The 24,213-nt window shown below is 46.6% G+C and overlaps 1 protein-coding gene across 1 annotated transcript in view; it reads left to right on the top strand.

The window, feature by feature from the left end:
- The window catches only part of LOC136702767 (receptor-type tyrosine-protein phosphatase kappa-like), a 59,050-nt gene that overhangs the window by 18,896 nt on the left and 15,941 nt on the right, over positions 1-24,213 (top strand). Inside the window, 9 exon segments of the mRNA XM_066677905.1 lie at positions 5,177-5,312; positions 10,799-10,828; positions 14,831-14,991; positions 16,105-16,140; positions 18,385-18,569; positions 18,782-18,869; positions 20,378-20,517; positions 20,668-20,685; positions 22,193-22,229. Coding sequence (XP_066534002.1) covers positions 5,177-5,312; positions 10,799-10,828; positions 14,831-14,991; positions 16,105-16,140; positions 18,385-18,569; positions 18,782-18,869; positions 20,378-20,517; positions 20,668-20,685; positions 22,193-22,229 — 831 coding nt within the window.

The raw sequence follows: 24,213 nt of genomic DNA on the forward strand, positions 1-24,213 counted from the left end.
TACATTTGTCATTTTCACAGATGTGTTGCATTATATGATGTAGCTAGCTTCACCCCCCCCCCCCCCAAATCTCATCGCCCCCTGGTGTTTCTGGAGGAGATCTGCGGTTTAGATCCCCCCTCCACAGTGAACAGATGTGGATTTCCGAGGCGATTCCTCACAGGCCTCAGAGCTGAATCTGATGGAGAGAATACAAGAGCGTGTGTTATTATGGATCTGCTGTTGTCATTAATTATTCTCCATCACAGTCTGAGCTGGGGGGGGGGGGTAACGTAATAAAAACACGGGCGGCTAGCCCCCGGCGCCGGAGCGGACGATTTGAGATGCTCCGTGTCATGTGCCCTTAGCCGAGGAGAAATAGATTTTCATTTTAAGCAGCGAGTTTTATCTCTCAAATGGATGTAATCCAATTTCATTTGAATCTTCTTCCAGTGCGTGTGTGTGTGTGTGTGCGTGTGCCTGTGTGTGTGTGTGTGTGTGTGTGCCTGTGTGTGTGTGTGTGTGTGTGTGTGTGTGTGTTTCCATTCTCTACAGTCGTCTTCATGAGAGTTGACATTAACAGAAGTATTGTGTTTGGAAGAGTGGGATTTGTGTCTGAAGCAATAAGCCCACAGCTTCAAATCCCGCATGGCATCATGGGTAAATCATCTTTTAACCCAGGTGTCGGGATCAATCGTTACAGCTGCTCGCTCTTTTAAACACATTTCCCCGGCTTTCAACCGCAGATCCATAACTACAGAGCACTCTCTCTCTCTCTCTCTCTGTGTGTGTGTGTGTGTGTGTGTGTGTGTGTGTGTGTGTTAGATCTGACCTTGCTTCAGTTCGATCTGAATACATAAAGAGTTTTGCTGTTCGGTTCCATTTGGTTTCTTTATATTAATGCGGTTCAGGTTCATTTTATTTAAAACGAATCAGAATACACACAGATGTAAATATAAAAAGTCACTGACCACTGTTTCTTTATTTAATGCGGTTACGTGCGTGTATTGCGTAAGTTATTCATATTTAAACTTTAAGAAAACAAACAGGAAACAAATGTTTAGATAGAAAACATATTCCATACATCAGCACAGCAGATCCACTCAAGAAACTGCACTATGTAACTTCTATGGCTTCAAGACAGTGCTGTAAAAGGAAATACACTCTTCAACACCCTGGAGCTAAAATAACAAAACTTACCTAGTGTTGCTTTAATGGACAGGAAATTAAATTAACAATATGTGGTCGTTTAAAGTAGCTATAGGCAAGAACCAATGTCTTGTAAAAGTGTAAAAGCAAAGCAGTGTGACTGTGTGTGTGTGTGTGTGTGTGTCTCTGCAATATGTTCCCTCATTGTCCCTGCATCAGTGGCTAACAACTGATGTCTTTTTTCTGATGGATGACAGTTGTATCTGTGTGTGTGTGTGGGGGGGGGGGGACACTGGTAATTAATGGCCTGTCACCTGGCCGTCAGGAGCCACTGATCTTCAGAAAAACACGACCTTTAGCGCAGGCGGCCGACTGCAGCGGAGATGTGGTGGAGAATAATGCGACTGCAGCCGTGAAGAAGCCATGACAAAATAAAGACTCGTATAAACAAACTTTAAAAACCCACCTGCACTTTCTGAAGTCAGGTCACGACACGCCCACCCCCTGTCGCTGATCGTTTAACATCCACTGTGACATCACAGTGGTAAATTAACATAAATGACATCAGCAGATAAGTTCTGTTTTACAAAAATAAAACCAGCCTTACAGTGGTGCATCATCTTATTAGAATTCGCCAGTCCACCTTAAATGGTGCGGCAGGTACATTGTAGCCTCGGATACGCACTGGAATATAACACTAGCAGCATTTAAGGTGGTTCAGAATCATCAGCATGTGACTACTGCCCATTGTAAGGTGGAAAAGACACACCAGAACATAACTAGGGCATTTTTTAAGGTGGAATGGAAGAGAAGAATGTGATCTCTGCACAGTTTATGGTGGAGTAGTAGTACAACAGTGTCCGTGCTGCTTCTTTTAAGGCGGAATGGAGGCACCAGTGTGGAGCAGAGGCACCAGAATTTAATTACTGCACTTTTTAAGGTGGAGCGGATAATTAAAAAGTGCTGGCGGATGAGGAATTGAAACTTTAAAGTTTATTAATCTTTGGAGAAGAAAAAACAGCGGAGATGAATTAGGTCTGAATTAACAGAGACACATTCAGCAGAAATGCCCCTATCTTTAATTTAAATGTGTATTTATGTTAATTATCTTATTTTTTATTGGATAATTTCCCTGAATGAAATCACATCAACGCTGAGGATTCTCCTCTGTGATATTTCTTATAGTTCACAGCTCACACTGTGCTCTGCTCTGTGTGTAATACTTTATACAGACACGGTGTGTGTGTGTGTGTGTGTCTGCAATAATACACAATATCTCCTGTTTCTTTCTATCAGCAACATTCTTTTATTGCTCTCTCTCTCTCTCTCTCTCACTCACACACACACACACACACATTCTCTTGTTCTCTCTAATACTTTTTCCTATTATCTCTTTATTTCCTCTTACTCAATCTCTCATTTTCTTTTATTCTCTCTCTCATTTTTTCTTATTTTCTCCCTCTCACTTCCTGATATTCTCTCACACTTCTCTCTCTCTCTCTCTCTCTCTCTCTCTGCTATTCTCACTGTGATACTTAACTTTTCCTTCTCTTGCTTCTACTATTCTGTCTAATACTTTTTCTATTATCACTCTTTTTCAATCTTTTTCTCACTCTCTCTCTCTCTCTCCCCCCTCCCTCTGTCCCTCTACCCCACCCCCCTCTCCCTCTCTCCCTCTCTCTCTCCCTCTCTCTCTCCTCCCCTCTCTTTGTATGTTCAGTATCTCTTGTCCCGTGTACACTAATGTGATGGTAATATGTAGGTTACTGTGAGGAGGAAGATGATGGGGGGATACAGAGGAAGTGTGTGTGTGTGTGTGTGTGTGTGCCCTCCGGCTGGTGGCTGAGTGAATGATGGAGGGATGTTAGAGGCATAGACGAATGGAAAGTGGCTGTTGTTCTTCTGCACTGAGGTGAAAGTGGGTCGCAGAATAATAGAGAGAGAGACACACAGAGAGAGAGAGAGACAGAGAGAGAGAGAGAGAAAGACAGAAAACAGAGTGTGAGAGAGAGAGAAAGAGACAAAACAGAGAGAGAGAGAGAGAGAGAGACAGAAAACAGAGAGAGGGAGAAACACTAAGTGGCAGGACTCTGGTCTAATGTGGAGTTGAGAGGTTTTTGTAGAGTCACTTCCCCCTCAGCAATAAACACAGTGAAGCACAGATACAATCAAACACACAGCAGCACAGGGCCAAGAGCACGTAGATAAGAGGCTGTCGTATGAATAAAGACAGTTAGAGTTTAATTCCCAATCTCTACAGCTCTGTCCAAACCTTTATCTTCAGTTTTTACAACGACACGTTTCCACTGTAATCAACACCGTTATCGTTAATAATAATAAAACTAATACTTACACTGATGACACTAATTATAATAACGTTACACACACACAAACACTTATTGTAACAATAAATAAATAAATCAATAAATGAACCGAGCGGCACGGTAGCACAGCAGGGTCCTGGAAATTGTGGAGTCACGCTCCGGGTGACTGTCTGTGAGGAGTGTGGTGTGTTCTCTCTGTGTCTGCGTGGGTTTCCTCCGGGTGACTGTCTGTGAGGAGTGTGGTGTGTTCTCCCTGTGTCTGCGTGGGTTTCCTCCGGGTGACTGTCTGTGAGGAGTGTGGTGTGTTCTCCCTGTGTCTGCGTGGGTTTCCTCCGGGTGACTGTCTGTGAGGAGTGTGGTGTGTTCTCCCTGTGTCTGCGTGGGTTTCCTCCGGGTGACTGTCTGTGAGGAGTGTGGTGTGTTCTCTCTGTGTCTGTGTGGGTTTCCTCCGGGTGACTGTCTGTGAGGAGTGTGGTGTGTTCTTCCTGTGTCTGTGTGGGTTTCCTCCGGGTGACTGTCTGTGAGGAGTGTGGTGTGTTCTCTCTGTGTCTGTGTGGGTTTCCTCCGTGTGCTTCGGTTTCTCCCATGCTCAAAAAACACACGTTGGTAGGTGGATTGGAGACTCAAAAGTGTCCGTAGGTGTGAGTGTGTGAGTGAATGTGTGTGAATGTGTGTCGCCCTGTGAAGGACTGGCGCCCCCTCCAGTGTGTGTTCCTGACTTGTGCCCAGTGATTCCAGGTATGGTCCGGACCCACCGCCGCCCTGAACTGGATAAGGGTCACAGACAATGAATGAATGAATGAATACTGTATAATAATATTAATAATACTAGTGTATTTTTCAAGCTCAGGAATTTGATGCAAGTTTTATGAAACAATCAAATCTGTAGTTATTTTAATCAAAACATTTTATTGTACCTGTGTGTGTGTGTGTGTGTGTGTGTGTGTGTGTGTGTGTGTGTTTCCGCTCTGGGGGGCTCTGAGTGGGATATACAGCTCGGTGTGTAATTTGTTTGTGTGTGAGACTGATTGCTGCTAATGTACTGAAATTAGCGCTGTGACTGCTAGCGCAGAATGCTAATGGAGTCCGGATACAATCCAACATCATCATTGCATCACAATCATTATCTGTAATTAACACACACACACACACACAGATTAAATGGATGAGTGTAAATTAAAGAGCCAATTTGCTGTGGTTTTGCTCAGTCTCAGTTGATGTTGATTGAAGGCGGTTGTGTTTTGATCGCCGCGGTTTGGAGCTAAAGCTTTTTTGACGTAGCAGTGGTCCAAAAATAAAAATCAAAAAATAAAATTGAACAATAGGAACGTTTCAGTCTCATTGCAGTCGACTGCACTTACACCCCTCTGGCCGAGTCTTTGCATTGAGTACGGGGAGCTTAGGCTCATGTGCAGCTGCATCAAAAACCAAACTCTCTACCTTTAAAGTAACAGTAGGCGATATTTTAACTTAAAAATACAGCTTCAAAATCACCGTGATGCGCCACTGAGCCGTAACAGGGAGAATAGAGCCTCTGTCGTTGCTACTCTGGGCTCAGCACTGCAGAAACTGCACTATGTAACTTCTAGAGGAGGGTAGGAAACCACACTCCACAGCTACAGGGGGAGCCCTTAGTGTTGCTTCAAAGTAGCTGATCACACTCGTCATAACTGGTTCCTACAGACGTTTAGATGTTTGTTTATTTGTTTGTTTGTTTGTTCCAGGTGCCACAGAGGAGCCGGAGGTGATTCCAGACCCGGCAAAGCAGACGGATCGAGTGGTGAAGATCGCCGGGATCAGCGCCGGAGTCCTGGTCTTCATCCTCCTGCTCCTCGTCGCCATTCTACTGGTCAAGAAGAGGTAGGGAATAACACACACACACACACACACACAGACACACACACACAGACACACACACACAGACACACACACAAACACACACACACAGACACACACACACACTTCATTTTCCTTTCTCATTCTTACTCACTTTCTCTCTCTCTCTCTCTCTCTCTCTCTCTCTCACACACACACACACCACACACACACTCACACACTGCTGTTTAACCCACACAAACACACCTCACGTCCTCCATGTCCATCTCACCACATTCTGTATCTGCCTCCAGGGGGCAGCACTGAGCTCACAGTCCTCTCTGTGACAGGAACAGCGTTCTACCGTCCTCCTGTTTACGGCGACTTCACGGTCACTGTAGTTACAGTCTGAGCCTGTTGCTTAGCAGCGAGCGCAGACAACCGTTACCAATGTCCATGTCCACGCCGTCCCTGTCAGAACAGAACCACAGCCCGAGATTTTACAGAACAGGTTCTAATTCCACAGTTCTGACCTGTAGCTAGTGAAGAAGAGAGAGAGAGAGAGAAAGAGAGAGAGAGAGAGAGAGAGAGAGAGAGAGAGACAGGCAGACAGACAGACAGAGAGAGAGAGGGAGAGACAGAGAGAGGTGAGGTCAGTATTGATGAGCTGTGTTGAGGTAATGAAGCTGCAGCTGGAGCAGAGCGTTTATTCCCTGTGAACACACCACTGTTTTACAGGAGAAAATCAATTACACTCTCTCTCTATCCCCCTCCCTCTCTCTCTCTCTCTCTCTCTCTCTCTCTCCCCCTCCCTCTCTCTCTCTCAATCTTTCTCACAAATTTTCCTCTCCACTTCTTTTTTCTTTGTTTCGTCTGTGTTCTTCCAGCTGTCCTTTTCTGTCAATCCCACTGTCTCTAACCTTCCCTGTTGCTCTTCCCTTCTGTCTGGTTCTGTCAATCTCTCTCTCTCTCTCTCTCTTCCTCACACTTTTTATATCCCACTCTCTCTATTTTACCTGACGTTTTTCTGAAATTCCCTCAATCTCTTTTCTTTCTCCCACTTGTCCTCGTCTGCCCTCTCTTTTATTCCCACTCTCTTTCTCTGTCAATCATTCCCCTCTTCCCCCTTTCGGTCGTTTCTCTCCCCCCTCGCATCCCTCCTTCTCTCTGTCTGAACTCATGTGGAATGGCGCCCTCGTGTGGTGGCATTAATTCAAACAGAAAATGTTTTAACTTATTTCTATGTCTGAATATTGTGGAGCAGAGGGGTGTTGGGGTACGAGAGGAGTAGAGGAGGGGGGTGTTGGGGTATTAGGGGAGTAGAGGAGGGGGGTGTTGGGGTACTAGGGGAGTAGATGAGGGGGGTGTTGGGGTACTAGGGGAGGGGGGTGTGGGGGTACTAGAGGACTAGAGGAGGGGGTGTTGGGGTACTAGGGTAGTAGAGGAGGGGGGTGTTGGGGTACTAGGGGAATAGAGGAGGGGGGTGTTGGGGTACTAGGGGAGTAGAGGAGGGGGGTGTTGGGGTACTAGGGGAGTAGAGGAGGGGGGTGTTGGGGTACTAGCGGAGTAGAGGAGGGGGGTGTTGGGGTACTAGGGGAGGGGGGCGTTGGGGTACTAGGGGAGGGAGGTGTTGGGGTACTAGGGGAGGGGGGTGTGGGGGTACTGGGGGGGGGGGGGGGGTTGGGGTATTGCAGTACTAGGTTATGGTACTAAATGCTATGGTTCTAAGGATCTAAGGACATGGGGTCCGCTGCTCTTATAGTCTTTATTTTAAAGGCCTTCATGGCGCGAGAGCTCCACCTGCAGCTGCCAAAGCAATTACGCCTCATCCCTCATCCTCCATCTCTCTCCTCCCCTTCATCTTTCAGAGGATATGCATCATCTTTAATGTGGAGTTGGATGAAGTAAACTTTATTTTATTAAGATTCACAAACTTTCCCGCTCTCACACACACCCACCCACACACACTCTCAGGCTCACACACACACTCTGCTCTGGTTAGCGCCGGTGCTAAGGGTCACTCCCTGACCCCGCTGTGGATGTTTTCTGAAATGTAAAGTGTGTGAAATGGTCCAGTTTCCATGGCCCCGGGTCCTGGAGGTCTCCGTCCGAATCATTAGCGCGAGTTTCCCTTCGAGTCCAGTGCTGGTTTGATGTGAAGTGAACATTCAGAGCGGTAGATGAAAGGACATTAGCGCTGTGGTTTCTCCGCTTTCCCCTAAGCACCGTTTGATGAGTGTGTTTGGCCGAGCTCGGAGTGTGAATTGGCTCGAGCTTCGCGGTTTTAGTTTTGGCAGGAAGCCCACGGCCGAATATTTACGGCCCCTCGTCCCGGGTCATTTGGCTCTAATGAGGCTGACTTCTCTCATCCCTGCTGGACGGGATTAAAAGTTATTCTCGCTTATTGAATCTCCAAAAATATCGCTGCTTGAAAAAGAAAAACAACCCGATCCCAGAGCTTGGGCTTGGACTTAGACTTATTGATTTCCTGGATTTGGACGCCTGCTCCTGCTGTATTCAGAGCGTTAATGATCATCACAATGTTCCTAATGCACAGGCGTTTGTTTTACATTGTCTTTATATTGTTTTAATCTTTAATCCTGATTTTCATTCATGTCTGAGATCAAACACAGGCCGTTTTTATTCAGATCACTATTGTTCTGACTGTCACTGATACAGCCCAGAGAGAGGAGCCAAAGATCTAGGATCAGTTAAGATCAATCACCACTGGTTTAGAATCAGCTCAGAGTGATCAGCACTGGTTTGAGGATCAGCTCAGAGTGATCAGCACTGGTTGTGGATCAGCTCAGAGTGATCAGCACTGGTTGTGGATCAGCTCAGAGTGATCAGCACTGGTTTAGGATCAGCTCAGAGTGATCAGCACTGGTTGAGGATCAGCTCAGAGTGATCAGCACTGGTTTAGGATCAGCTCAGAGTGATCAGCACTGGTTTGAGGATCAGCTCAGAGTGATCAGCACTGGTTTAGGATCAGCTCAGAGTGATCAGCACTGATTGAGGATCAGCTCAGAGTGATCAGCACTGGTTTGGGATCAGCTCAGAGTGATCAGCACTGATTGAGGATCAGCTTAGAGTGATCAGCACTGGTTGAGGATCAGCTCAGAGTGATCAGCACTGGTTTAGGATCAGCTCAGAGTGATCAGCACTGATTGAGGATCAGCTCAGAGTGATCAGCACTGGTTTGGGATCAGCTCAGAGTGATCAGCACTGATTGAGGATCAGCTTAGAGTGATCAGCACTGGTTGAGGATCAGCTCAGAGTGATCAGCACTGGTTTAGGATCAGCTCAGAGTGATCAGCACTGATTGAGGATCAGCTCAGGGTGATCAGCACTGGTTTAGGATCAGCTCAGAATGATCAGCAATGGTTTAGGATCAGCTCAGAGTGATCAGCACTGGTTGAGGCTCAGCTCAGAGTGATCAGCACTGGTTTAGGATCAGTTCAGAGTAATCATCACTGGTTGAGGATCAGCTCAGAGTGATCAGCACTGATTGAGGATCAGCTCAGAGTGATCAGCACTGGTTGAGGATCAGCTCAGAGTGATCAGTACTGGTTGAGGATCAGCTCAGAATGATCAGCACTGGTTGGGCATCAGCTCAGAGTGTTCAGCACTGGTTAAGGATCTGCTCAGAGTGATCAGCACTGGTTTAGGATCAGCTCAGAGTAATCAGCACTGGTTGAGGATCAGCTCAGAGTGATCAGCTCAGAGTGGTCAGCACTGGTTGGGGATCAGCTCAGAGTGATCAGCACTGGTTAAGGATCAGCTCAGAGTGATCAGCACTGGTTAAGGATCAGCTTAGAGTGATCAGCACTGGTTTAGGATCAGCTCAGAGTGATCAGCACTGGTTAAGGATCAGCTCAGAGTGATCAGCACTGTTTTGGGATCAGCTCAGAGTCATCAGCACTGGTTAAGGATCAGCTCAGAGTCATCAGCACTGGTTAAGGATCAGCTCAGAGTGATCAGCACTGGTTTAGGATCAGCTCAGAGTGATCAGCACTGGTTAAGGATCAGCTCAGAGTGATCAGCACTGGTTTGGGATCAGCTCAGAGTGATCAGCACTGGTTAAGGATCAGCTCAGAGTGATCAGCACTGGTTTAGGATCAGCTCAGAGTGATCAGCACTGGTTTATGGTCAGGTCACAGCTGGGGATGAACTCGAGAGTGGAATTATGGATACATTTCCTGAACATCCACCATCTTCCTCCCATGATCCACGGCTGCCATTTCTCGCTGCAGCTCCGAGACTCATTCATGCCGTCGTCCTCGCCGTGATTTTGAGCTGTCGTTTGTGTGCAAGAGATTATTTATCTTCCCTTCATGATGTTTATTTAAAATGTCTCAGAACTTTCGGACATTTGTTCGTCCATCCACAAGGAGTGTCCGAGCACAAGTGCAAATATCACTCAGGCGGGATTCCGCCGGTTTTTCTGAAGCCCTGGGAGATACTGCATCTTTAAAAGTGGTGGTCGATGAGGTTCGCTGCCTCCTGCTTTGAGTTGCGGCATTGTTTTATTTCTGATTTCTGTTTTGTTTTTATGTTATGTTTCATCTGCGCGTTGCTCGCAGTGTTAGCGCTAATCATTTATTTACTGCTGCTGTTTTTAACCATTTAGAATCCCAGAAGCCACATGCTATTACTTTGATTTTTATTTGTTTGTTTATTTGTTCCTTTTCTCAGCTCTTAGACGGCATGGACATGCATGTAAACAAAAGAAGGGCATGTCGTTTATGAAAGGATGAAACAGACAGGATATAGACTCATAAATAAGTGAATAAGTCAATAATAAAGTAAATAAAGAGATGTACACTCCCGCACAAAAACAAACACGCTCTTTTCCAAAGGCCAACGTCCACCGAGCAGAGTGTGGAGAGACAGTTGATCAGGATCTCGTTCAGGTTCCAATCCTGTAATAAAAACAGATCTACTTTAATTGAGTATGATATAATAATAATTAGATTTAAAGGTGCGGTCAGTCATTTTCTCAAGTGCCCCCCCCACACACACACACACACAGAATATGAAACGGTATTACACTGACACCTAAAGGCCTCTATGGCCACCCATAACCTAATCTTCACACATTTAAACCTGTTTTAATACATGGCCGGCCCTATGTGGGTGACCCACTCTGTGGAGCATAAACTGCTTCATTCAGGGTTCTTTCTTCATTTCCTTTTTACTCACACTTTATAGAACAAACACAAATCACATAAACCTTTGTTATGTCACTACGTGCTGGTGGCAGAAATGATTGACTGCACCTTTAACGCTAATGTAATGAAAGAGTTTGGCGTTTTAACCCTTCAGCTGCTGAGTGAACACGAAACTGATCTCTTTCCTCTAAAAACTCTTGTAATTGTAAAAGAAACTGAGACAGTTTCTTGGACTTGGCCCGTGTGTTTTTGCGGCGGAGTGTTGATACGAGGTTTTGCTGCTTGTTTTGGTTCTGGACTCTGCATTGACCACTCTCTCTCCACTCTGTTTGTGCTTTTTTTTTGTCGTTTGCTTGCCAGGAGGACCTACTATTCTTACTCATATTACCTGTAAGTAAACGAATTGACGGATGGTAAAGTCAAGGCCGGTAGGACGGCTGTTGGCCTTTGTCCGGCGAGTGCTCTTAGTGTTTTAAAGATGCAGTATCCTTTTTTCAAAGTCCAAACACCACTCGTTTAGACCAATCCCTCTCTCTCCCCCCTCCCTCCCTCTCTCTCTCTCTCTCTCTCCCTCTTTCTCTCTCTCCTTCTCTCCATTTCTCCAGCGTTTTCCGTCATGATCCGAGCGCTGTGTTATTTTGAAAAAAGAATGCTGCACTTGTGTCTGTGTTTCATTTCTCATTTCCTTTTTAGTGTTTGTTATTATTGCTCTTTCATTTCCTTTGTGTGTGTGTGTGTGTGTGTAGGTGTGTGCCGTAGTCATGCTCTCCATTCATTTCTAAAGAATGCACCCACACACACACACACACACACCTCTGCTTACTGGTGACGGGGCGGTGATGGCGAAATGTTTGTTCCAAATATAGCTCTTTTGTTTAATTCACTTTTTTTAAACGTTACACTCTCCAGGAGTTACAGACGTCACAGGTTTGCCTTTTAGATGTTGAAAACTTTTATTAATAAATCTCGAATTACAGAAGAATTAGGAAAAGGTACATATTCCTTTAAAAAATCACTGCTTTTATTAAAAATACCAGTTTAATTAAATACACAGAGCGTGTAGAGGAAGGTGTTTATGTGCAGCACTGATAACTGATAACTGCTGTGCAAACGTTATCTCAGAACTGAACTGAACTGTAAACGTGATGTTTGAGGACTTTAACGGAGACCAAACCCAATCAGTCAACGGCGCGGCAGACGCCGGAGTCAAAGGTGATTGGCCGGTGAGTTCCTCGGCGTCAGAAACCCAGCGCTCCACCTGCCGTCTGAATTAAGAGCGTGCCTCTCTTTAGAAGTCTGTTTACCGCGGGTTAAACCGTTCGCTGATATATTTTCAATAATGAAAACTGACTCGCCCCAAAAAACAGTCCGCCCTGTAGCCTCCTCCGTCTCATCCTCATCCTCATCCTCATCATCCTCATCCTCGCTGTGTCTCCGCTCACGGCCATCCCTCACCTCCTGACTCTCATTCTGTCTGAGCTAACACCCGCTGTACGTCAGGGCTTCAGGCCCTCAGCCTGCCACACTTTGGCAAGAAACGGAACACACCGTTAAAGAGCAGCACCAGTGGAATTTAAGAGTGTATCTTGTGGTTCTTGTTGTTAATCAGGGCATTTTTCTCTGTTAGGACCAGAGAAATGTCTCTTTTCAGAGTGAGCTCGGTCTGAAGGCTCCTCTTAGCTTCGTGACGTGACGCCGGCTGCTCCTTGGGTTCCGTGTGATAATAAAACAGCACTGAACGCTGGTGTTGCTCTTTAAAAGCATGAGAAGGCCCTGTTTACTCATCACAGCTTTGTAAGAGAAGACTCTCAGTCGTAAGGAAACACACTCAAAGTGTTTATAAACATTAGTGTGAAGGTAAAGGACTAACTCCAGGGTGTGTGTGGTGTTCAGTGGAGGAATAAAGATGTGGAAGTGTGTAGTTTCTCACAGGTCACTGCAGAGATTTTCAAACACCACATTCACTTCTGTCACAGAGAAATTTGGCCACACCCACAACTCCTTATATGGGCATCCGGCCACACCCACAACTCTTTATAGGGGCATCCGGCCACACCCACAACTCCTTATAGGGGCATCCGGCCACACCCACAACTCTTTATAGGGGCATCTGGCCACACCCACAACTCCTTATATGGGCACCTAGCCACACCCACAACTCTTTATAGGGGCATCCGGCCACACCCACAACTCTTTATATGGCAATCCAACCACACCCACAACTCTTTATGTGAGCGAAAGACCACACCCACGATCCCTTATATGGGCATCCGGCCACACCCACAACTCTTTATATGAGCATATGACCACTCCCACAACTCCTTATATGGCCATCCGACCACACCCACAACTCCTTATATGGACATATGACCACACCCACAACTCCTTATAAGGGCATATGACCTCACCCACAACTCATTATATGGCCATCCAACCACACCCACAACTCCTTATATGGGTAATCCCTGGTTTGTGGTCTGAGTCTGGAGTCTCGTTCGGTTCCGTGTTGGAGAACAGGTGGTAAGACGACTGTGTGTCTGGTTCTAAAAGCTGAGTTCCACTTCCCTTTTCCTGGTGGATCCCGGAGCATGACGCTGCACTAGAACCTTCACCTGTCCACACGACTGAACCCTGGTTCTGCACGGCCATGTGCAAATCTTTGGTGCCCCCTGGTCAAACGACGTGGTTACTTTTCTGTAAAATTAAATTATTTAGAGTAGACACCTCCTCATCCAGCGTTTCCTCATCTCATCAATCAGGGACATGTAGCAGTTTAACACTGCTGTGAGGATCTGATGGCATTCAGCCATGTAAACCTCAGTGGGGTCAGGTGCTGGTGTTGAGGATAAGTTCTAGCACTCCAGCTGGCCCCAGAGGCATGGATGGAGCTCCATCTCTCCAGAGATCCACTGCTCCATGGCCCAGTGCTGGGGGGCTTCATACCTCTCTGGCCCACCCTTGGCATTGAGCCTGGAGCCCTGGTTATATGGAGGGGTCTAAACGTTGTGGTCAGTAGAAGGTGTAAATGCGTCGTTTGGCCAAAGGTTAGCACCCTGAGTTTCCTCTCAATTCCTCATCATTCCCCCTTTGACTCGTCCTCCACTCTCCTGCGTCCCACTGTGATCTCCTGCTGTTCTGGGGTCTGTCCTGTTGGCTTTGGGGTGGGGTCTTGTTTATTGTTGTTGTTAGGGAAGGGTTGTTATTTAGTGTTGAGATTTTTTGGGGGGATAATTATCTTTAGTGTTGTTTTTGGAGTAGGGGTCTAGTGTAGTGTGTTTGGGGGGTGGGGGTCTCGTTGTTCGGTGGGGGTCTAGTGGAGAGTGTTTGGGGGGTGGGGTTCTCGTTGTTGGGTGGGGGTCTAGTGTAGAGTGTTTGGGGGGTGGGGGTCTAGTGTGGTGTGTTTGGGTGGTGGGGGTCTAGTGGAGAGTGTTTGGGGGGTGGGGGTCTTGTGTGGTGTGTTTGGGGGGTGGGGGTCTAGTGTAGTGTGTTTGGGGGGTGGGGGTCTCATTGTTGGGTGGAGGTCTAGTGGAGAGTGTTTGGGGGGTGGAGGTCTAGTGGAGAGTGTTTGGGGGGTGGAGGTCTAGTGGAGAGTGTTTGGGGGGTGGGGGTCTAGTGTGGTGTGTTTGCGGGGTGGAGGTCTCATTGTTGGGTGGAGAGTGTTTGGGGGGTGGAGGTCTAGTGGAGAGTGTTTGGGGGGTGGAGGTCTAGTGGAGAGTGTTTGGGGGGTGGGGGTCTAGTGTGGTGTGTTTGGGGGGCGTGGGTCTTGTTGTTGGGTGGAGGTCTAGTGGAGAGTGTTTGGGAGGTGGAGGTCTAGTGGAGAGTGTTTGGGGGGTGGGGGTCTAGTGTGGTGTGTTTGGGGGGCGTGGGTCTTGTTGTTGGGTGGAGGTCTAGTGGAGAGTGTTTGGGAGGTGGAGGTCTAGTGGAGAGTGTTTGGGGGGTGGGGGTCTAGTGTGGTGTGTTTGGGGGGCGTGGGTCTTGTTGTTGGGTGGAGGTCTAGTGGAGAGTGTTTGGGGGGTGGAGGTCTAGTGGAGAGTGTTTGGGGGGTGGAGGTCTAGTGGAGAGTGTTTGGGAGGTGGAGGTCTAGTGGAGAGTGTTTGGGGGGTGGGGGTCTAGTGGAGAGTGTTTGGGAGGTGGAGGTCTAGTGGAGAGTGTTTGGGGGGTGGGGGTCTAGTGGAGAGTGTTTGGGGGGTGGGGGTCTAGTGGAGAGTGTTTGGGGGGTGGAGGTCTAGTGGAGAGTGTTTGGGAGGTGGAGGTCTAGTGGAGAGTGTTTGGGGGGTGGGGGTCTCATTGTTGGGTGGAGGTCTAGTGGAGAGTATTTGGGGGGTGGGGGTCTTGTTGCTTCTGGACGTTAGAAAATGTACAGTAACGTGTCTTCACTTCTCGATTGGTCAGGAAACTGGCGAAGAAGCGCAAGGACGCGATCGGGAACACTCGTCAGGAGATGACCCACATGGTGAATGCGATGGACCGAAGCTACGCCGAGCAGAGCACGCTCCACGCAGAGGAACCCATGTCCGTCACCTTTATGGACTCACACAGCTTCAACAACCGCTGTAAGTTTTCATTTTTAACTTAGAGTGACCACAGAACTGTCCTCTAGACTCAAGGAGGTCCACAGCAGCGTTACAGGGAACGCGTGAACCGTCCTGGGTTTCAGTGGAAACACAAAGACGTTCAGAGGTCTACCACTTCATTATACAGCATTTCATTAAACGTTTATTTGTAAATTAAACCCCACCGTAGGTTTTCTCCAGCGTCTGAGGTGCAGTTTTGAGGAGACGAAGTTATAATAGTGTAGTTTTGCCTTTTGCCACGAAGTCGAAGCCTCATTGAAAATACCTCTCGGTCTAGACTTAGACTTAGGCTTAATCTGCATCTGGGATCTAAGGGCCTCGGAAAGGGCTTGTGGCTTTTGTTCTTGTGGAAATATAAAAATCCAGCGATCGCGAACGCCAAAGCATTACCAGAATCTGCAGATTTGCTGAGATGTGTGGGCACCGTCATTTCTCAGTAATGATGTTATTACTCATCAAGCAGTGCTCTTTATGAATGCAGCGTGCACCCACCTAGCCACCCACTCTCTCTCTCACACACACACACACACACACACAGAGATATTACTACCAGTAAAACTAATAAAAAACAAACATTTATGCGCAGTTTATTGATGTTTCCTAAAATCTCCAAAGAGCTGGTGAAGGCAGCACCATATAGTTTTGAAATTTATGTAAATACACACCTACAATAAACATAACCTCAGGCCAAATGCTTCTTTAGCAGCTATTAACTGAAATGTAGTTAATATTTTATCGTGAACAGCGTCGTACGCAGGGGCAGGCATTTCTCCGGAGAGGGATATTACATACAGACGTCATAACGTGGTTAAACCTATCTTCAGACATGTTTTGGCTTGTTTTAAGGCCATTTCTCTGTGGAAGTGATTCTACTGGTTTGGGGAATCATTTCTGGAGCAGACCTGAGTTATCCGCCTGTGGGAGGAGACATTTGTACAGAAGAGTGATTTTAAACAGGTGCTAATGTGTGGAAAGGAGTTACAGAATCTAAAGAATGTAATAAATGTCATTTTCCACCTGCTTCTCCCAGTGATTTGAAGGAATAATGTGATTAAAGAATGTAATCTCTGACTGAACTGTGTTCTGCTGCAGTGCCCAGTGACCCTCTCGTCCCCACAGCTGTGTTAGGTGAGGATTCTTCAGCCCCTCATTTCTGTGTCTGTATCAGGGGTGTTCCACCAATCAGAGTTCGTCTCTGAACTCACACAGAGTGTTTATAGGCACCTCACACAGATGTATTCTGTCCACAAACAGAGGCTCTACCACGGAACAGAAGTCATTTGAGTTCATACGTCGTCGCCATTTTAAATGTAAGAATCGAAGCACAATAGCACCCCCTTGTGGAGCAGTCCCTAAACATGGCTGACGGAGTATTTGAGAAACAGCGCCCCTTGAGGTGCACTTCGTAATTGTGAGTAAGTGAGCGGTGAGAGAGGGGCGTAAATAAAAGTGTAAAAATAGTCAATAAAAACCTCACAGACCGTGAGTGTGTCACCGCTGTGATTCGACTTTTTGGGTCATGGCTTTGGCGCTGGAGGTGATTGGTTTCAAAAGACGAAACTGCATCATCAGGAGCTTTGCAACTTAGCACTTTCCAACACAAGCAAGAACACGGTTTCTGGAAAGTGCCCCCACACCCAGCACAGAGGTGAAATCATTCATTTGATTCAAGCAGAGCGAGGAGTTTAAATGGAACCTAGCCTCTTTAGCCTCCACAAAGGCCTCTTCATTAACACTAAAGAGCAACCACGTGTTTATGAGGAACCGGCCGAGGGGGGTGTGTACAGAGAGTGTGAGTCCACGGCAGTGAGAGGGGGGATGGTATTTGAATTAGATTTAAATAATTATTCTAACGAACGATATAAAAACCGTCTGAGGTGTCTATAAATGCACATTAATCACGATCAATAAGTATATGATCTCACAGGACGTAGTTATTAGAGAACTGAACACCCCTGCTACACCATCTGGACTACATTTCCCATCACCCCTTGCTGTGTCACCCATTAGCCCCTGTGTCCACAGAAAGACGTAGGTTAGTGCTCTCCTCCGAGCGTGTTGTAGCTGGTTTTCCCGCTACAGTGCGATATGAAAATCCTAAACACAAACATGGGTTTAAATGAACTCCGCTTTGTCGGAGCTTGTGAAGCTTTCTGTGAGCATGCGTCCCTAGTCCATGTGTGTGTTTGTGTTGTGTGTGTGAGTGTGTGCACACCTGCTGGGGGAGGCTCTGGACAGACACACACATTCGGGTCGATTGGGCCGTGGTGTTTTTCTGATTTGGATCACGCTTTCTTCCCTGGTCTTACCTGTAGGAGGGGAACGCAAATAAACTCCCCACACTATGGAAGGCTATGACATTCAAATCCGAGCCATTCACACACACACACACACACACACACACACCGTCTCCCAGACAGGAGTGTACACTCTGATGGAATGGATCTGTCCATGTCCCGCCCACAGATGTGTTCCTTCATCGTTGTGTGTGTGTGGAGTGTGTGTCATGCCCTAAACCCACCCCCACCCCCTCCCAGCAGAACTAGTGTGTTCGACTGTGTATTCATTTATCAGAATCCGGAAACAAGGGCAGCCAAAACATTAAAGCCACCTCCTTGTTTCTCCAGTCACTGTCCACTCTCTCAGCTCCACGGTCCACTCTGCCCCCTTTAATCACCACCCTGACCCTCAGGACCCCCACAGAGCAGGTGTGATGTGGTGGTGGATCATTCTCAGCGCTGCAGTGACACTGACGTGGTGGTGGTGTGTTAGTGTGTGTTGTGCTGGTGTAGAGTGGATCAGACACAGCAGTGCTGCTGGAGTTTTTAAACCCCTCAGTGTCACTGCTGAACTGAGAACAGTTTTAGTGGAGAAAGGTAAACAGTGTGATTCTGTTATTAAACACTTTCCTTTCAAGTGGTGTTGACTTTCATTTCATTCCATTGTTCTGTATGTGTGTGTGTGTGTGTGTGTGTGTGTTTTGTGTGTGTGTGTGTGTAGCTGTAGATTGGTCCGTTTTCATATGAATCTGCTCTAAAATGACTCTCTCTTTCTCACGCTGCTCTCCTAGTGCCCATTACAGGTGAGTACAGTGTGTGTTTGAGTGTGTTGATCTCTCTTTTTGTGTGTGTGTGTGTGTGTGTGGGTGTGTGTGTGTGCATTTTAAATATTCAGTAAGCAAGAAGTTAACAGGGTTCACTGCTTGTAAAATCACTGGCCTTTTCACTGTTCAATCCTCAGCGCTGCCACAGCCATCCGTATCAGGAAGAGAATAACCGTCTCTCTCTCTCTCTATCTCTCTCTCTCTCTCCCCTCTCCCTCTCTCCATCCTTCCCTCTCCCCCCTCTCACCCCTCTCCTCTCTGTATTGCAGATGAGAACCACGCTGCGGCGGCAGAGAACAGTCGTTTGCTGGATGTTCCGCGGTACCACTGCGAGGGAACCGAGTCTCCGTACCAGACGGGTCAGCTCCACCCGGCCATCAGAGTCGCCGACCTCCTCCAGCACATCAACCTCATGAAGACCTCCGACAGCTACGGCTTCAAGGAGGAGTACGAGGTGAGAGTGGAGGACCTGGCTCAGACTAAATATATCAACTGCAGATGAGCATTGATGATTACTGTGTAATATTTAAACGTGGATAGAGGTTTTATTTATTTATTTATCACTTATTTACACTTCTAATATCAAGACGAACCCTGTGTATAATGCAGGAGATATTGCTCTAAAAGGTGTGTGTGTGTGTGTGTGTGTGTGTGTGTTTGGTGCAGAGCTTCTTTGAGGGTCAGTCGGCGTCCTGGGACGTGGCCAAGAAAGAGCAGAACCGCACCAAGAACCGCTACGGAAACATCATAGCGTGTGAGTATCTCCGCTCCTGGACTGATGTTGACGTCATTGGGACGGTTAGCTCTGAGGGCTGAATCTGATTGGTTGAGGGGTGCTGTACTTTTTAAAATGTATTTATTAATAAAGATATTTCTTTAAACCCAAATTGTTTTTAAAACTGTGGGAAATGTACTTCTATGCTATTTACCCTGTTGTTGCACTGAGCATTGTTTGCTAAGCAACAAGTTGCATTCCAGCCCTTAGCTGCAGACAACCAGTACTAACTTTATAGCATCTGCTTTAGCGCATACACTAATGTGACACGACGACGAGAACAGCTTTATGTAGATCATATTTAACCAACCGCTCTGAACCTGATTTGGCGGCTAAGATGTTCGGGGCTCATTTGCTTTACGTATTTTTATATTTTTATAATCGTATTAATATAAAAGTAATTAGAGATTTTTATTCAATTGTGATTAGCATCCACCCTCAGGCCCCATCCAACTGAGATTTTCCTCCCACTGTTTTTGAAAATATCACTGTCCAGTCAAATACGAACATGGCTGCATTCTCACCTCAGTCCAGCAGGGGGCCATAGTACCTCTTAAACAGAGACATCACATCACGTCCACATTGGAGAGCATTTAGAAAACCTCGTTGACCTGCAAGTCCTTAACCGTGTGGATGGGAGGCCAAAGCGCAGCGAGAAACCTGCATCGTTTAGAGAACTGTCTGGATCTGAGTGGACGGGGTCTCAGTCGGTCAGTGTTGATACTGTAATCGTGGTTTTCACAAAGGACCTCTGGACAAAGTGCTGCAAATCCAGTCCATCGTCCAGAGTTTCCCCCGCTCACAGACACCACACACACCCTTTAAATAAAGCAGGGTCCAGAAAGAGAAGTCGTTCTCCCCTCAGTTCTTCCTCACATCATGTACCAGTCATTATATGGACATCTAGTGGCCTGGATGTGTCAGACACTCTACTGTGACACGCTGGGGACATAGGGAATTGAACACAGCCATGCAGCTTTCAATAAGTGCTCTTTATCATGCCCTCGAAAGGACATAGGGAACAAGGGAACGAAGTATTATTTGGTCTTGGTGTGTGATGATGACCCACAGAGCCTTATCCACCACCTCACGAGTCTCCACCCACGTCACTCGTCGTGCCCAGGAAACGGGGGTGAGGGGGTTTGTGGTAGGGGGATGCTGACTGCAGCCCCCTCAGCATCTTCACTTCCTGTGTCCCTGCCACACACACACACACCAAAACAACAGCCTTCTTGTACATGAACAACCCACAAACACACGCCCATAAAATAACCCTGAGTCATTTCCTTGCAGTGATTTACTAAACCCCCGCCCATGCGTGGGACCCGCTCTGTGGAGTATAATCCGGTTCATTCAGCTGGTGGTTTCATATTCTCGTGTAAATTTAAGGTTGTGTGCCACGTTTCTGGCCGTGAACCTGTCTTACTGCTGCTGTAAACGGTGCTGGGGCCCTGTCTAACCTAATGCTAACGTGTGTTACGTTGCAGACGATCATTCTAGAGTGATCCTGCAGCCAATGGAAGACGACCCTTCGTCCGACTACATAAATGCCAACTACATAGACGTAAGTGGCGATGCCTCCCCCCCCTCCATTGGCGAAGGTGTCAGAAACAGCTCTCCCTCGCTCGTATGTCAGCTCTTCTACGCATGCCTTTGGCTCCAATATTTCACTATTTTACAGACTTTTCTTTCTCTGCCGTGGTGGAGCTGCCGTAGACTCACTGACATCTGTTCTGTGCTCTCTCTCACTCTCTCGCTCTTCATTTTCCGGCCCTAGATTTGGCTGTACAGGGATGTAAGTATTTTTTTTCCACTGTAGGGCGCTAACACACTGATGCAAACAAATTTATGCGCACACACACACACACACACACACACACACATACACACACACTTTCATACACACACGGTTATACCTTAAATGTATGGAATTCATTTGTAGGGCGACAGCTGTGTGGTTATATATAATAAAAACATATTTCCCTTTTTACATAGCAGTGATGGTTGCTATCCAATCCCAGGTGGTTGCTAGGGTTTCGCTAGAAGTTTGCTAAGTGTTTACTCCAATACACCACATAAGTCTGGTGTTAACTGTGGTATCTAGCGTAATGCTTACCAGTTTCAATGGCATCCCAGGTGGTTGCTAGGATTATAATTTATGTGTTTAGGTAGTTGCTAGGTTGTTGCTTCTTGGTTGCTATGGTAACCTAAGTTGTTAGGATGTTTAGGTGGGTTGTAGTATCCTAGATGGTTGCTAGGGTTGCTAGATTTCAATAATAATCACAGACGCAGCTGTTTAGCTAACTAGTAACTCTTAGCCGTCATATTTTTTCTTTTTGTAACACGACACTTTAGGTTTCTTTTTATCTTTTTTTACAGTCCACAATAAAACACACACACACACACACACACATACACACTCGCAAATACAAATACAGCCACGCCCCTCCCCTCTGTTGTTTGTCTAATGCTTATAAACCATCTGCATGGAGACTGCATGACCTTCTACCCCTCTAACACACACACACACACACACACACACACACACACTCAGTTAGTTTTCCACTCTTTTCTTTTCATCCCCCACTTCATGCTGTGTTTCCATCCTCTCTCCTCATCTGACCATGGTCATCCTGCACCTCGGCTCCCGGCATGGCGCTGTTTATGATTTTGTTTACACACATAGTTTTGTTTATCTGGAGAGTTGTGCCTATGAGTTTGACCTTTGACCTTGGGCTATTCCTCTATTTTCCCCTTTTCTAATGTGAAATGAGTGACACTACTACTACTACTTCTACTACTGCTACTAATAATAATAATAATTATAATTATAATAATAATAATAATAGCAGTAGAATCTGAATGGACTGAGATTAAGGTTCATCTGTAGTTTATCTGTAGAATCCAAAATTAAACATAATTTTAAATTTGTAAATTATGTATTAAATACCATTTATAGTATATTCTTAATTTCTGGATTTTTTTTTATCAGTATAATTTAGTCAACTAATGAATCTATAGAAGTGTAAATATTTATTATTATTTTTTAAATTTAGATGCTTAATGATTATTGATCTTTTCCAATAGGTTTTTCAATAGTGTCTTTCACCCTGAACCCTGAGAGTCATAATAACCCCTGTCTAACAGTTTAATATGAATCTGTAACTCCTGCTAAAAACATTAGAAACTGCACTAATCTGCTGACGGGGTGCAGCTGTGGATTTTGTTGTTTCTTGATTCTTGGAAATTGTAGCTCTTTAATCTGAAGCCTCTCTCTCTCTCTCTCTCTCTCTCTCTCTCAGGGTTATCAGCGGCCGAGTCACTACATCGCAACACAAGGTGAGGGAGCAGAGATGAACACACCCTGCTGTTTTTCTGTTTGCCTTTAGAACAAAGGCAGGAACCGTGACCTGCTCAGTGTTTGTTTTGTTGTTTTTGTTGTTGTTTACACGTAAAGCCTGAAGCAGTTTTCCAAAGAGGACATTCAAATCCAATTCAAAGAGGAATTGAGACATTTAATGCTTCTTTGATGTACATATTGTAAACAGTAATAAACAACAAACAAATCCAAAACAGTCTTTCTCCAGAACGTTACATTTAAAAGTGAATAGAAAAAAAAGCATAAAAGTGCCGTATTGAGGTTTGTTTAGTGATTTCCTGTTTGATTCAGATCAGTGAAAGATACAAACACTGCTGCTGTGAAGGCAGTGGGAGTGAGTGAGCGAGTGAAGGCAGTGGGAGTGAGTGAGTGACTGAGTGAGTGAGTGAATGCTGCATGAGCGAGTGAAGGCAGTGTGAGTGAGTGGGCGAGTGAAGTCTGTGAGTGAGTGAGGGATTAAGTGAATGCGGCATAAGCTAGTGAAGGTAGTGTGTGTGAGTGAGTGAATGCCGCATGAGCTGGTGAAGGCAGTGTGAGGGAGTGAGCGAGTGAAGAATATGTGAGTGAGTGAAGAAAATGTGAGGGAGTGAGTGAGTGAAGGCAGTGTGAGAATTGAGCGAGTGAAGGCAGTGTGAGGAGTGAGCGAGTGAAGGCAGTGTGAGTGAGTGAGTGACTGAGTGAGTGAGTGAATGCTGCATGAGCGAGTGAAGGCAGTGTGATTGAGTGGGCGAGTGAAGTCTGTGAGTGAGTGAGTGAGTGAGGGAGTAAGTGAATGTGAGCGAGTGAAGAAAATGTGAGGGAGTGAGTGAGTGAAGGCAGTGTGAGTGAGTGAGTGAAGGCAGTGTGAGAATTGAGTGAGTGAAGGCAGTGTGAGGGAGTGAGCGAGTGAAGACAGTGTGAGCAAGTGAAGGCAGTGTGAGGATTGAGCGAGTGAAGACAGTGTGAGGAGTGAGCGAGTGAAGGCAGTGTGAGTGAGTGAAGGCAGTGTGAGGAGTGAGCGAGTAAAGGCAGTATGAGTGAGTGAAGGCAGTATGAGCGAGTGAGTGAAGGCAGTGTGAGTCAGTGAAGGAGTGAAGGCAGTGTGAGTGAGTGAGTTAAGGCAGAGTGAGGAGTAAGTGAGTGAAGGCAGTGTGTGGAGTGAGTGAGTGAAGGCAGTGTGAAGGTAGTGTGTGGAGTGAGTGAGTGAAGGTAGTGTGTGGAGTGAGTGAGTGAAGGCAGTGTGAGTGGGTGAGTGAGTGAAGGCAGTGTGAGTGGGTGAGTGAGTGAAGGCAGTGTGAGTGGGTGAGTGAGTGAAGGCAGTGTGAGTGGGTGAGTGAGTGAAGGCAGTGTATGGAGTGAGTGAGTGAAGGCAGTGTGAGTGGGTGAGTGAGTGAAGGCAGTGTGAGCGAGTAAAGGCAGTGTGAGTGAGCGAGTGAAGGCAGTGTGAGTCAGTGAGTGAGTGAAGGCAGTGTGAGTGAGCGAGTGAAGGCAGTGTGAGCGAGCGAGTGAAGGAAGTGTGAGGGAGTGAGCGAGTGAAGGCAGTGTGAGAAATGAGTGAGCGAGTGGGCAGTGTGAGCGAGTGAAGGCAGTGTGAGTGAGCGAAGGAAGTGTGAGCAAATGAAGGCAGTGTGAGTGAGCGAGTGAAGGCAGTGTGAGAACTGAGTGAGTGAAGGCAGTGTGAGCGAGTGAAGGCAGTGTGAGGGAGTGAGCAAGTGAAGGCAGTGTGAGAACTGAGTGAGTGAAGGCAGTATGAGGGAGTGAGCGAGTGAAGGCAGTGTGAGAACTGAGTGAGTGAAGGCAGTGTGAGGGAGTGAGCGAGTGAAGGCAGTGTGAGAACTGAGTGAGTGAAGGCAGTGTGAGGGAGTGAGCGAGTGAAGGCAGTGTGAGGGAGTGAGCGAGTGAAGGCAGTGTGAGAACTGAGTGAGTGAAGGCAGTGTGAGGGAGTGAGCGAGTGAAGGCAGTGTG

Source organism: Hoplias malabaricus, chromosome 7 (genome assembly GCF_029633855.1).
Source record: "Hoplias malabaricus isolate fHopMal1 chromosome 7, fHopMal1.hap1, whole genome shotgun sequence".
NCBI classification, from domain to species: domain Eukaryota; kingdom Metazoa; phylum Chordata; class Actinopteri; order Characiformes; family Erythrinidae; genus Hoplias; species Hoplias malabaricus.